The 14231-nt window shown below is 41.6% G+C and overlaps 1 protein-coding gene across 7 annotated transcripts in view; it reads left to right on the top strand.

Annotated features, from left to right (window-relative positions):
* Positions 1 to 14231, top strand: part of MBOAT1 (membrane bound glycerophospholipid O-acyltransferase 1) — a 114470-nt gene that overhangs the window by 72261 nt on the left and 27978 nt on the right. For all 7 annotated transcript variants that reach the window (XM_078055735.1, XM_036099410.2, XM_078055734.1 and 4 more), the window contains 3 exons: positions 8457 to 8512; positions 10508 to 10562; positions 12024 to 12207. In XM_078055735.1, coding sequence (XP_077911861.1) covers positions 8457 to 8512; positions 10508 to 10562; positions 12024 to 12207 — 295 coding nt within the window. The remainder of the gene's footprint in view (positions 1 to 8456; positions 8513 to 10507; positions 10563 to 12023; positions 12208 to 14231) is intronic.

Here is a 14231-nt window from a genome sequence, read left to right as displayed (position 1 = left end):
CCCCCCCTTCCTCCTTCTGGTAACCATCAGTTTGTTCTCCATACTTAAGAGTCTGTTTTTGGTTTGTCTCTCTCTCTCTCTTTTTTTTTTTTTTTTGTTCATTTGTTTTGTTTCTTAAATTCCAAATAATGCGTGAAATTATATGGTGTCTGTCTTTCTCTAACTGACTTATTTCACTTAGCATTATACACTTTAGATCCATCCATGTTGTTGCATATGGCAAGATTTCATTCTCTTTTATGGCTGAATAACATATCACCTCTTCTTTATTCATTTATCTATCAGTGGACGCTTGGGCTGCTTTCATATTTTGGCTATTGTAAATAATTCTGCAATAAACATAGAGGTGCATGTTTCCGTTCGAATTAGTGTTTTTGTATTCCTTGGGTAGATACCTAGTAGTGGAATCACTGGATCATAGGGTAATTCCATTTTTAACATTTTGAGGAACCTCCACACCATTTTCCAGGGTGGCTGCACCTATTTGCACTCCCACCAACAGTGCAAGAGGGTTCCTTTTTTTCCACATTCTCACCAACACTTGTTTCTTGTGTTTTGGATTTTAGCCATTCTGACAGGTGTGAAGCTATATCATTGTAGTTTTGATTTGTATTTCCCTGATGATGAGTGATGTTGAGCACCTTTTCATGTGTCTATTGGGCATCTGCATGTCCTCTTTGGAGAAATGTCTGTTTGTGTCTTTTGCCCATCTTTTAATTGGATTATTTGGTTTTTTGGGTGTTGAGTTGTATCAGTTCTTTATATATTTTGGATACTAATCCTCTATTGGATATGTCATTTGCAAATATTTTCTCCCATTCTGTAGGTTGCCCTTCAATTTTGTTGTTTGTTTCCTTCCCCTGGGCAGAAGCTTTTTACTTTGATATAGTTCCAATAATTTTATTTTTGCTTTTGTTTCCTTTGCCTCAGGAGACATATCTAGAAAAATGTTGCTACGGCCAATGTCAGAGACATTTTGCCTGTGCTCTCTTCTAGGATTTTGATAGTTTCAGGTCTCACATTGGGTCCATTTTGGGTTTATTTTTGTGTCTCATGTGAGAAAGTGGTCCACTTTCATTCTTTTGCATGTAGCTTTCCAGTTTTCCCAAGACCATTTGCTGAAGAGACTTTTTCCCATGGAATATTCTTTCCTCTTTTGTCAAAAGATTAATTGACCATATAATCATGGTTTTGCTTCTGGGCTACTTTGTGTTCTATTGAAATATGTGTCTATTTTTGTGGCAGTACCATACTGTTTTGATTACTACAGCTTTGTAATATAACTTGAAGTCTGGAATTGTGATGCCTCCAGCTTTATCACTACATTTTGCCATTTTAATTTCTTCTGTCTCGGTGTGGACTTCCTTGGGTTGATTTTGGGGGTGGGGACTGCTCTCTGTGTCTCCTGGGTTTGGATTTCTGTTTCCTTTCCCAGATTAGGGAAGTTTTCACCTATTATTTCTTGAAATAAATTTTTGCCACCTTTCCTCTTTCTTCTTCTGGGACCCTTGTAATGTAAATGTTGTTTCATTTTATGGTGTCACTGAGTTCCCTTAATCTCCTCTCATTTTTTATTATTTGTTTTTCTTTCTCTGTCCATCTTGATTGCTTTCCATTACTCTATCATCCCAGTTGCTAATCCATTCTTCTGCTTTCTCTAGTCTACAATTTATTCCCTCCTGTATATTTTTAATTTTAGTTATTGAGCTCTTTATCTCTGATTGGTTCTTTTTTATGTTTTCTCTCTCTTTCTTGAATGTCTCACTGAGATCCTCCAGTCTTAAGTCCAGTGAGTATCTTTATGACCATTACTTTAAATGATCTCTCAGGCATATTACTTATCTCTGTTTCATTTAGGTCTCTTGCTCTGATTTTGTCTTGTTCTTTCATTTGGGACATAGTCCTCTGTCTCCTCATTTTATCTAACTCTTGTGTCTGTTTCTGTGTGTTACAAAGGTCAGCTAGGTCTCCTGCTTTTGAAAGTAGTGGCCTTATGAAGAAGAGGTCCTGTAGTGCCCTGTAGTGCAGTGTCCCCTGTTCACCAGAACCTGGTGCTTCATGGTTGTTTCCTTTGTGTGTTGAGTGCACTCTACCATTGTGCCTAAGCTGCATTTACCTTCAGTTCAGTTGGCTGCCATGGTTCTCTTTGCCTGTTGTGGGCAGGATTTGGGTCCTGTGTTGCTAATGGGCCAGTTGGGCTGCCTTGGGCTTGGGTTGTGTAGTTCAGACCAGGCATTTTCCAAGAGCTGTGGTCACACTGAACTGAAGGGTACCCTTCCTGTTTTGTTCCCTGACAGGCTGTAGGGGAGACCAGATGTCTTCCCCAGTCCACTGTTGGGGCCACAGTGTAACTGGTCTGTGTGTGGTTATTGTCCCCACTCCCCAAGGCAGGAGTCCCTTGGGAGTGGTGTTGGGCCCTGTTGCAGCTGCTTGCACAATGCCATTTTGTGGTACTGTTCTGAATGGACTCCTGCCAAGGGCAGATCAGATGGGGCCGGAGAGAGGGGATTGTGCAGTGTTAGCAAGCTTGCTGGAGAGTGTTTGAGCTGGTTCCTGGGGGTGCCCTCTTTAGGCAGGGGTGCGGGAGAGGGGAATGGAAGATTTTTCCTTTTGGAGAAGATTCCTAAAGATTCCATGCCTCTCAAGCACACGTTCTGAGACTTGTAAATAAATCTCCTCTGTATACCACAGTATATTCCAGGCATTTCTCAGACTGCTGCTTCCATGCTGTATCTCAGCAGGGCTCTATGTTATGCTGTCTCTTTAGGGTTCAGGACTCAGTTTCCTATCACCCTCCAGCTGTCTGAGAGCAGAGCCCGCTGATTTTTTAAGGTTCTGGGGGTAAGCCCCGCTGGTTGTAAGAACTGGCAAAGTTCAGTCCCTGTGGTTTTCAAAGCCAGATGTGATGGGGGTTCATTTTCCCAGTGCAGGTCCCCAGCCTTGGGATGCCTGGTGTGGGGTTTGCTCCTGTTCATGCTTGCAGTGTCCCTCCCTCCTACAGACAGTCTCACGAATCAGTTTGGTTCCCAACCATCTCCAGCCTTCCTACTCTTTTCAGTGTGGCCTCTTCTCTATGTTTAGCTGTGGTAAGTCTGTTCTGCCAGTCTTCAGGTCCTTTTTTGGGTTATTTACACTGATGTGGCTATTTTCTAGCTGTATGTATGGGACAAGGTGAGCTTAGGATCCTCCTACTCTACCATCTTCCCCAGAAGTTGAGCTGATTATCTTTTTTTTTTTTTGTAAATCATGAAAAAATTTTGTAACACAAGAGAAATGGCCCTACTTCAACCATGCTGGACTCAAACCTTGATTTCAGATTGATCAGATGGTTCCCATGGATTCAACTGCAGCACCTACTACTAGTGAGTGTGTACAAATCCATGGATGAGGCAGGGGGTGCAAAATCTGAGTACAACTAAAGTGCTAAGGCCTCATTGTTCTGAGGAAGTTCTTTGGCTACACCAAGGAGCCTTTTTGTGTCCTTTCTGCACTTGTAGTATGTGCTCGTGTGTGCTGGGTTTTGCAGCTTTGCAAAAGTTAGCATGAATTCTAATCATAAACCATCAAACACGTCTTGGATTATTTTAGGTTTTGACTGAAATACAACATGGATGGTATTTGAGTTTCAACTTTTAAGTCAGTAGCTTTTTGGATTTGACTCTCATATCTCATCACTTGGGCATTCTAAATTTGGCATCTGATCTACTCATAAGTGTAAGTAAAGGATCAATGAAAAAATGTTGAGAGAGGAAGTCTTCTGAGCAAGAGCATATGGCACTCCTTCTTTCACCCATAGAAAAATGAGTAGGTAGGAGGATGCTAACTCCATCTCCTCTTAGTGAACAGGTTCTAGTTCTAGTTTGCAGATTTTAGATCTGCTTTTTCACCAGTTATTAGTGTATTGTGTTTAATAAACCCATGATCACATGTGTGAGTTCCTTAAGTTGCTTGAAACTTCTTGAGACGTTTAAAACAGAAGCAATATATTGTTGAAAGTAGTCTAGATGACAAGTAATTATATTTGGTCCATAGCTTTTTTTCTCTCCAGAAGGGACATTTTTTCCCAAGGTAATGACAACAATACAGTTTTTACATAGACCCAATAGTGCAGACTTCATATTGAATATTTATTGACCATGATCTAGAAATTCAATATTATGTATTGTATTCGTCCAGGTTCTCTGAGGAGCAGATACCAAGATGGGAACAGAAGTAAGAGATTTGTCATGTGAAATGCCTGTGAGGGAAACTGGGGAATCTGGAATAGATTGAAATGCAAGTCTGACCCCTGAGATGAGAGAGGGAAGGAAGGAAGACAGCAGTGCAGGTCTAAAACAATTTTGTGTTCAGTGAGAAGTCCTCTAGCAAAACTCGCCCTGTGGAGGAGTACCATGCCTCCTTTGCAGGGACCTGCCTGGGTACCTGCCCCGCTCTGTCATTGGCTGGAGCAGCTCAAGGGGGCGTGTTCCCAGCCTGAAGTTGGAGTTTGAATCTGTGGCCGCTGTGGCTAATCATTGATGCCCCCGCCCCCCAAAGCCCATAGATTTGAGTGACTTCTGCTCATGGCCATTGCATATATAAGACTACTTACTGCATTTTTGAACATGAGCCTTACTATGGAATACATTAAATGTAATGCCAGATAGAGGAAAACAAATGTTACATTTCTATAGAGAAAGAAAGGTAGGCTAATTCCGTAACATTTCCTTTTTTGATAAATCTATTTTTTAGACCCTTTAAAAAATGAAGTTAGGAATTGAAAGTAGGAACCTACTTGGTTTGCAAATTGCATAGTCACCAGGATGTGTGCCTCAAATTTTAAAAAATGTTGTACTGGACTTGGTGTAAGGAAAAATGGGGGCTTAGGTCCTATTACTGATTCCTAGGACTTTCGATCTTCCAGGGGAAAAAAAAAAAAAGATAAAAAGGCTTTGGAAAGAAACTTTTGTGCTTTGAAAGTCATGTTTGGAAACTACCTTGAATGTGACACTTAGAGTGAGCCCCTTTCAAAAAAGAAACAAAAAAACAATAGCTCTTGGCATCTGTTATGCATTCTGGGTCCAAAGTCTTGGTGAATATCACGAAGGTGAGATGCAAAATTATATTGGTCTGTAAGACCACATTGTATAGAAAGTTTCAATGTAGCTCTTATTTATTCTAAGGCCCAAACCTCAGGGCTCTGGAAGAACGGTTATTTTTTTCAATCTACAAGAGCACAGTCATAATCAGTGTGAGCTATGAGCATGTCTGGCTGTGCTCAAACGATTACCCGGATGGCTCCCTATTTTGCCACACCTAATTCTCACCAGTCCTGGCAGAGCGTGGCGGTCCTTCCCTTCTGCAGTCAGACCCCCTTTCTCTTCTGCTAGCCTCCTGTGTGATATTAGGAATCTTGTTTCAAAAAGTGGCCATTGGGCTTTTGCCAATAAGATACAAGGTTGGGCATAAATGTTTAGATTTCAAAGGGTATTTGTTGGTACTTTAAAATAGTTTATTATATTGATAGTTTAAAAATGTTACATGGTTATTTTTTTTTTTTTTTTTAAGATTTTATTTATTTATTTGAAAGAGAGAGAGAGAATGTGCATGAGCCGGGAGAGGGGCAGGTGGGAGGGAGAGAATCTCAAGCAGACGCCACGCTTAATGTAGAGGCCCTGGCTGGGCTCGATCTCACGACCCTGAAATCATGAGCTGAGCTGAAACCAAGAGTGGGACGCTTGGCCGACTGAGCCACCCAGGTGCCCCGCATGCATATTACTTTACAGAGATGGAAAATGGGAACTCGAAGGGGAGGAATTAAGGAGGAAAAGGGACTCACAGACAAGGGGCAGAGTGCGGTTGTCACATAACAGACTTGGCCTAAAATGGTCTGTGCCCCATCCCATCCTCCCACACACTTGGGCTGGGCTCATGGGGAGTGTGGCATCCCAGGGTCATCCCAGGAGTGCTGTCCTTGCTGCCTGTATAAATGGGCCATCAGTCCATAGGGTCAGAGACAGCAAATTCAATAGGAAACCTCAACAATATGGATCAGAAAACCAGGCTAGACTAAGAAGGATTGAAGGATGTTATGGTTGAGCAGTGGGGTTTTATCTTGTCTGGTTGGGCAAGAATTGAGCTATTAAGGGAACTAAATGGGGGTGGACGATTGGAAAAACAGGTGCCATTTATAAAAATTGCAGCTTTGTTGAGATAGAATTCACATATCCTTCAATTCACCTATTTAGAGAATACAATGCAGTTTTTTTTTTTTTTTAAAGATTTTATTTATTTATTTATTTGTCAGAGAGAGAGACAGAACACAAGCAGGGGGAGAGGCAGGCAGAGGGAGAAGCAGGCTCCCTGCCGAGCAAGGAACCCGATGTGGGACTCGATCCCAGGACCCTGGGATCATGACCTGAGCCGAAGGCAGCTGCTCAACCGACTGAGCCACCCAGGCGTCCCTGGTTTTTTTTTTTTTTTTTTAAAGATTTTATTTATTTGACAGAGACACAACAAGAGAGGGAACACAAACAGGGGGAGTGGGAGAGGGAGAAGCAGGCTTCCCGCCAAGCAGGGAGCCCGATGTGGGGCTCAATCCCAGGACCCTGGGATCATGAACTGAGCTGAAGGCAGACGCTTAACGACTGAGCCACCCAGGCGCCCCACAATGCAGTGGTTTTGAGCATATTCACAGAGTGGATTTACAGGTGCAACCATTAGCATAATTAATTCTACATTTTCATCACCCCCCAGAGAAACCTGTATACATTAGCCATAAGTCCTCATTTCTTCCCAATTCCTCCAGCCTTAGGCAGCCAGTAATTTACTTTCTCTGTGGATGTGCCTATTCTGCTATTTCATATAAATGGAATCATACAATATAGGACTTTTATGTCTGGCTTCTTTCACTTAGCATAATGTTTTCAAGGTCCATTCATATTATACCACGGGTCAGTACTTCACTGTATTTATTGCTGAATATTATTCTACTTTATAGACATACCACATTTCATTCATTCATTCATCAGTTGGTGGGCATTTAGGTTATTTTCTTTTGGGCTATTATGAATAATGTTGCTCTAAACAGGTTTTTGTGTAGATATATTTTTATTTCTCATGGGTATATACCTAGGAGTGGAATTGCTTGGTTATACCGTCACTCTGTGTTTAACCTTTTAAGAAACTGCCAGATCTTCTGAAGTGGCTGGACCTTTTAATGTTCCCGCCAGGAATGTATGAGGGTTCCAGTTCTCCACCTTCTGACCAACACTTGTTACCTTTTTGGTGCTAGTCATCCTTGTGCTTGTGAAGTGGTTTGCATTTCTCTGATGGCTGATTATTGTTGAGCATCTTTTCGTCTGCTTATTTACCATTTGTGTATCTTTTTCAGAGAAATGTCCATTCGGATCCTTTGGCCATTTTTAAATTGGGTTATTGTCTTATTCTTATTGTAAGAGTTCTTTATATATTCTAGTACCAAGTTGCTTATCAGATGTATGACTTGCACATATATTCACACATTCTGTGAAAGGTCTTTTCACTTTCTTGGTGGTGTGAGTCATTTGAAGCACAGAATTTTAAGTTTCAATAATATCCATTTAATCCACATTTTTCTTTTGTTACCTGTGCTTTTGGTGTTACATTTAAGAAACCATTGCCAAATCTAAGGTCATGAAGATTTATGCTTGTGTTTTCTTCTAAGAGTTTTTTACTTTTAGCTCTTATATTTAGGTCTTTGGTACATTTTTAAATTACTTTTGTATTCTTTTTATGTGGCTATCTAGTTGTGCCATCACTATTTTAAAAAGCTATTCTTGCCTCTTGAATTACCTTGGCATCCTTGTGGACATGGGTGCCACTTCTTAGACAAGCTTTTATTTGATGTCTTTTTTTCAAATTAGGATTGGTCTTATTTTTTGTCACTAAATGGTTTATTGACAGGTGGCTGCATTTTACAAAAGTATCTCTTACTATGTGTGCATAGAAGAATTACCTTTAATAGAACATGTGTTAGAACAATTAGGATGAAGAAGCCAGAATATATGTCTCATCCAGGTGGAACCGGGGCACTGAATTAGGTATCCCCCAAACTGGGGCTGCTCATACTTTAATGTGCATCTGAGTCTCCCTAGAGGTCTTATTAAAATGCAGATCCTCATTTTCTCGTTCTGGAATGGAGTGTGTGAGAGTCTGCATTTTTAACAACCCCCTGAGGATGCTGATGGTGCTGGTCCTGGAAGTTACACTTGGAGGAACAGTGCAAGAGGGGCTTTCTGGTGTCCTCTCATTCAGTGCTGTTATATCTACTTATTTAAAGTGATTTGGAAGGGAATTTTTGAATTCCATCTTTTTTTTTTTTTTTTTTCATTTTATTGAATAGCCTTCAAGATGAACAACCACCATGCAGGAAAATAGAATAAATGTTTCTTCTAGTGGTCCTTCTGCCAATCGATTCTCTTCTGTCTTCCTTTTAGGCCTCTGATGATTGTCACACAGAAGATCACGACCTTGGCATTCCAAGTTCATGATGGTGAGAAAAACAACTCTCTTTTCGGTTCTGAGAGTGAGCTCCTTGTTTAGACTATACCCATAGTCCAGAGTTTAGCCAAGTGCTGGCAGATCTTCTATAACTTGTCAAAAATTTACAAGCTTCTTTAATCAAAGCTCTTTACTTTCACAGCTATTATTTCTGTAATCTAAATTTGCCGAAGTATTTACACTGAGAACAGTTGGTTTTCTGTTTACATTTATAATGTTTTAAATTTATGGTGCTCTCTGCCCTTCATTTCCAAATCTCTTGAGAAGAAATGGCATCCTTTTTCTGTGGTTTACTCTGAGAAGCTCACAAGGTAATAAAAAATAGTATTGGCTGGTTAGCCATTTTTTTTTTTAGTGCTAGTTTTGTTTGTTTAGTGTTTTTGTTTTTGTTGTTTGGCTTGGAAAATTATCTAATGAGATTAGCCTGACCCTTCTCCTTGGAAGAAGGAAGAAGCTTCTGTTTGTATAAAACTGAACATTTTCTTTGCTCATGCCCTTCCTGAAAATGACGAGAAAGTGTGATTTACATGATTTAAAACCTGGTTCCAGGGAAGGAGGATGGCACTTTCAGCCGGGTGGAAGATTTCAATATGGGTGTAAGAGGTGTCAGGTGCAGTTAGTGAAAGTATACTCTGCAGATTTATACTGTTCTGGCAAATGCTTTCGGACTGTTGAAGCTTCTTTATGTGCAAACAGGTTGAGAAGATTTACAATCTCTGTTAGCTAGTCTTATTTTTCTTTAAAGCTTGGGAACTGATTTCATTTTGACCCTGGGTATTCCTAGTTCATACTTGGTGATTTAGTCATTCTGTAGAGAACTGGGTAATTTTATACCAAGGATGGGGTCTTTCTAGGGTGACCAACTGTCCTGGTTTGTCCAGAACTGAGCAGTTTCCCAGGACATGAGACTTTTAGGGCCCAAATTGGAAAAGTCCAGGGCAAATCGGGGCGAGTTGATAAATGTTTTTGTACCTAAAAGTCTAGTTGGTGGTGGTGATAGACTAATATTAGCACATAAACCAATAGCTAAAATCAGTTTAATTTCTAGGATTGCCAGAAATGTATTGTTGACATCTTAGAAAAAAGTGAGTGTGATTTTTTTTTTAAAAAAAAACTCTTTTTTTTTTTTTAAATAGGCTTTTTGCCTAAATTACTTTTTAAAGCATTCTTAGTTTACCTAATTTTCTGGAACAACCCTTATGTGCAGCAAGATGTTTATTTGTCATTTCTTTTTTTCTTGTGTGTAGTGGGAACAGCAAACACTGTCTTCCTTTATGCATTTTTCTGAATTGCCTTTATGATTGGTGACCATCATCAGTCTTAGCTGGATATACGGCTTTATAGTCCAATGTCTATAGCTTATTAGATGGCACTTCAGTTTCTGCAACTATAAGCTAACATAAATTTTATGAGAAGCACAAAGGTGATTTTGTTTTTGTTTTTTTCTGGCATGGATGAATTTTAAAAGAAGAAGAATCACCTGATACATCTTTTATGTTTTCCCCGCATTCAGGATTACAGTTCCTGTGTTTTTGGAAGAGAAAATCCCCTGTTCCTTTCCCCATTCCACACCCGTGCCCTCAGCTGCGCTTAGCAGGTGTCTACAGCCAGCCTAATCAGAGAGGTCTTTGAGCTGGTGCAGGCTACAAAGGCAGGCTTCTCTCTCCCGTAGCAGTGAAAACATATGTACTTTGGTAAGAAGTGGAGGAGATGTCGGGAGTTCTCTGGGATCTGTGTCATACCATGCAGTTTAAATAGGAGTAACCCCTGCTTTCTCCCCTCTTCACGAGAACCTGCGGAGACTTTCCCCCTCACACGTGCACTTGCAGGTAGCTCTTTAATCCAGAGCATTTAAAAAAATGATTTTATGATTTATGAAATAAATGAAATGTGAAATAAATCATTTTTTTTTCAAATGACTTTTATTAGCCTCTTTTAGAATTTTCTACTTCAAACATCTTATTTCTACATTTTTTCTTTTTTATAGGATTAGGTCGAAGAGCTGAAGACCTCTCTGCTGAGCAACATCGACTTGCTGTGAAGTAAGTTTAACAATGTATTCTCGAGCCCTTTGTACATGAGTGTCTAGAAATCCTCCTCATTTTTCAATGCAGATTAACTCCACTATATGGTCATATTAGTGTTTATTAATGAATCTATTGATGGATACTTGGGTTGTCTGCCAATCTTTGGCTTTTACAAACCCTGTTCATAGGTCATTTTAAAAAGGTTTGGGTATAGCGGTGGGATAGAGTCCCAGAAGCGGGGTTGCTGGGCGAGAGAATACATGGGGTCTGTAATTCTGTTAGTTTTGCAAGATTCTCCTTCACTGCCATTGTTAGGTCTCTTACAGAGTTACTTTTATTGGGTATGTGTCTGCCCAATAAATTATCAGTGCACATCAGTATGATTAAATGCGGCTATGAAGACGGATGGGAAGCAGGGCTGGAGAGAGGACTGTGAGCTGGGGAGTAGGAGACAGAAGGCAGGAAGCAGGAAGCAGGCTGAAGGCAGACTGTGGCTGGTGTGGGTGTTGGAGAAAGGGAGGCTGTAAGGGAGGAGAACAACATTGATAGGGAATGGAAAGGCTTGTGGGGTAGCACATCGGGGAAGGACGGGCAGCCACGGTGGAGGGTTCCTATAGGAGACTTTCAGGAGGTAGTCAGGGGTAAGGAAGAGAGGGTCCTGAGTGGTACGGAGATTGAGTGCCTCATTTTCACATTAAGGGATTGGGACTCCAAGCAATGGAGACCCACTGCAGGAGACTAATGAATCAGATTCTTTGCTCAGTATTGTGGGGATGTAAATGCTGTAGGGCGTAATTCCAGTGACTGGTTAGCAATGGTATTTTAGGGAGCCTTTCCCCACAATACTATCCTGCCCCTTTAAAAGCCATTTTAAAACACCACTACCTAGAACTGGTCTCTATAGAACTTTTCCCCACCACTACTTTTGTCTGTGGTTGGGGACCTCGTGCCCGGATGCCAAAGCAGACAGGAGACTGCTACAGTGGTGGTTTTTGTGTGTCCTCTTCAAGTGGAAACTGGTTCCACCCATCATTTGTTTTGTGTTTATTTTGGCAGTTGGGAGGGAGTTTTCCCATTTCACAGCATCTCGCTCAGCTCACATTAGGTCGGGTTCCCACCCCTGCATGGTGTTTATTACCTTCATTCTCTCTTGCAGACAGCTAAGGTTGCTGAGAAAGCACGTCCCAGCCTCAGAATTACCCTGGACCTCGCCCTCCGTGTCTGTAGCCGCCGTCGGCCAGCAGAGGGCGCCACGGAGCACTGCACCTTCTCGGAGCCACCCACCTCTATTAACTTGTCCTTTCCACAAGGTTTCTAGCTTAGGTGGATTTTGAGAGAACCGGAACAAAGACAGACCACGTCATGTGTTATCATCTACAAAGACAACGCCTGTGTTTAGGATTGGATGACCTGCGGATCTCAGAGAAAAATCCAAGACTGAAGGCTTTTCAATTTTTTTTCACTTTATTTTCACAGAGTAAAACCCTCTTTTTTGGAATACTTAAGCTACCTTCTCAACTTCATGAGTGTCATAGCTGGCCCTTGCAACAATTTCAAGGATTATATAGCCTTTATTGAGGGGAGACACATACACACGAAGTTGCTGGAAGTGAACTGGAAGCAGAGAGGTTTCCACAGCCTACCAGAGCCTTCTCCCACTGTAAGTGTTTAGTGCCAAGTATTTACCCAGAGCTCCAGAAAAATAGAGCTCCGTTGCCAGGGCTGACTCTCACTAGTAATTGTTCTAATTAAAAAGCCAAACAGTTTACCAGAAAGCTTGGCCAGTAACTCCCCCCAGCCCCGTTTCCCTCACAGCGGAGCTCATGGGCTGGAAATATTAAAGAATCGATCCACTAGGTCAACCTGCCAATATTTAATGCTTACAGTGTGCTCAGCACCGTGCTGGGTAACACATTCGGATTTATGAGTGCTTTTTTGTCTTTATGAATAGAAATTCATATCCAGCCAAAGGATAATGTCATGAAAGGGGGATGGGGAGGGAGTTGGAACCAGAAAAAATGTGATTTTTTTTTTTTTTTATTGCAGAGCCTGCTTCTTGTGTGGGAAACCAGTTTTATGTTGGCATGCTTAAAGATTAGTTTTACTGATTTGGAGAGTTTAAGATGGTTTTTTGGAAATCCTATTTTAATCTTAACTTGGATTTTATTAATTTCAGATTAGTCAGCATTAGGATAACATGTCGAACTCGACAAATATGCTGAATTTATTCAGGTCCAATATCCTATATTTAAGGGGCATTTGTAATTAGTTGAAGGAAGAGGGAAAATTGGAAAAAGGAGAAAATCAGGATGACTGAGTTAAATACTTTGTAAATGCTAAAATCTAGGCAAAATTATTTGAAAATTTAAGTGACTTACTAAGTGTGAATTTTCAGATAGTTTTGACTGTCTGAACACAGGTGTCCAGCAGTGTATGGTTTGTCAACTGTCAGCTCTTCCTGCGTCATTGAAACAATGTGGGAGGGAGGTCACCGTGGCCATGAGACATCGAAGTACTCACAGGAGTTTATTGGCAGAATCCGCCACAGTAGTGCTCTGGTGTTTCACATGCTCTTATTTAGAGAATATGATCACAGAGTCTTAATATCACTCCCCGGGGAGACTCTTGCATTTTTGTGCACAGAGAAAGTGAAGCGGTCAGGTGGTATTTTGGCTAAAGACACATCGGGGGGAGGCAGCTGGCACTCCCAGGCTGGTGCCTCCCCAGTGTGTGGTCGATAATCGCAGCCACGCATGGTGAGCACTTGACTGGGAGCCCGATGCTGGGTACCTGGCAAATATTCAGTCACCTGAACCTCAAGCCGCTCTGAGGAGGTGCTATTACTATGCCCATATTACAAAAAATGTGGCCTGTTTTTATTTTTTTAAGACTTATTTATCTGATGGAGAGAGTGCACAAGAGTGCAAGCCTGAGTCGGGGGCGGGGCAGAGGGGGAGGGAGAGAATCTTAAGCCGGCTTGGCACTGAGTGCGGAGCCTGACGCTGGGCTCCATCTCCCGACCCACGACCTGAGCCAGCACCGAGTTGGATGCTTAACGGACTGAGCCACCCAGGTGCCCCACCCAGAAAGTGGCCTGTTTTTATAAAACTGGGAACTATAGTTCTATTGATGTTAAATGACATTCCCTGGAATGTCGGGAAAACTGGGCAAAATCACTTGGTCCAGAGGCATTTAAAATGTCAGTGCATCTTAATGTTAGAGCAGACTACATGTAAACCATCCTGGAAGGCTTTCTAAAACTCTCCATTACCTGCTCATGTCCCGGCTCAGGCATTTCAAAACTTGCACAGAATCCTTCCTAGCTTAAGCCTCTGTCCTCCTTGTGGTGATTCAGACCCATTTCCTTAACTCTGCTGGCAACAGAAGTGGAAGGCAAATTGTTATTCCTTTCTGATGGAAGATTGCACTCTATAATGCTCTTTTTTTTTTAAAGGTTTTATTTATTTATTTGACAGAGACAGTGAGCAGGAACACAAGCAGGGGGAGTGGGAGAGGGAGAAGCAGGCTCCCTAACGACTGAGCCACCCAGGTGCCCCAGTAATGCTCTTTCTCTGATGTTTTGGGTAATAAAACCACCTTCCTTTTGGGGGCACCTGGGTGGTTCGGTCAGTTAAGCGGCTGCCTTCAGCTCAGGTCATGGTCCTCTGGTCCTGGGATCAAGTC

Source organism: Halichoerus grypus, chromosome 9 (assembly GCF_964656455.1).
Source record: "Halichoerus grypus chromosome 9, mHalGry1.hap1.1, whole genome shotgun sequence".
In the NCBI taxonomy this organism is placed as follows: domain Eukaryota; kingdom Metazoa; phylum Chordata; class Mammalia; order Carnivora; family Phocidae; genus Halichoerus; species Halichoerus grypus.
Note: the sequence above shows the minus strand (reverse complement) of the source record. Positions and strands in the feature narration are given on the sequence as shown.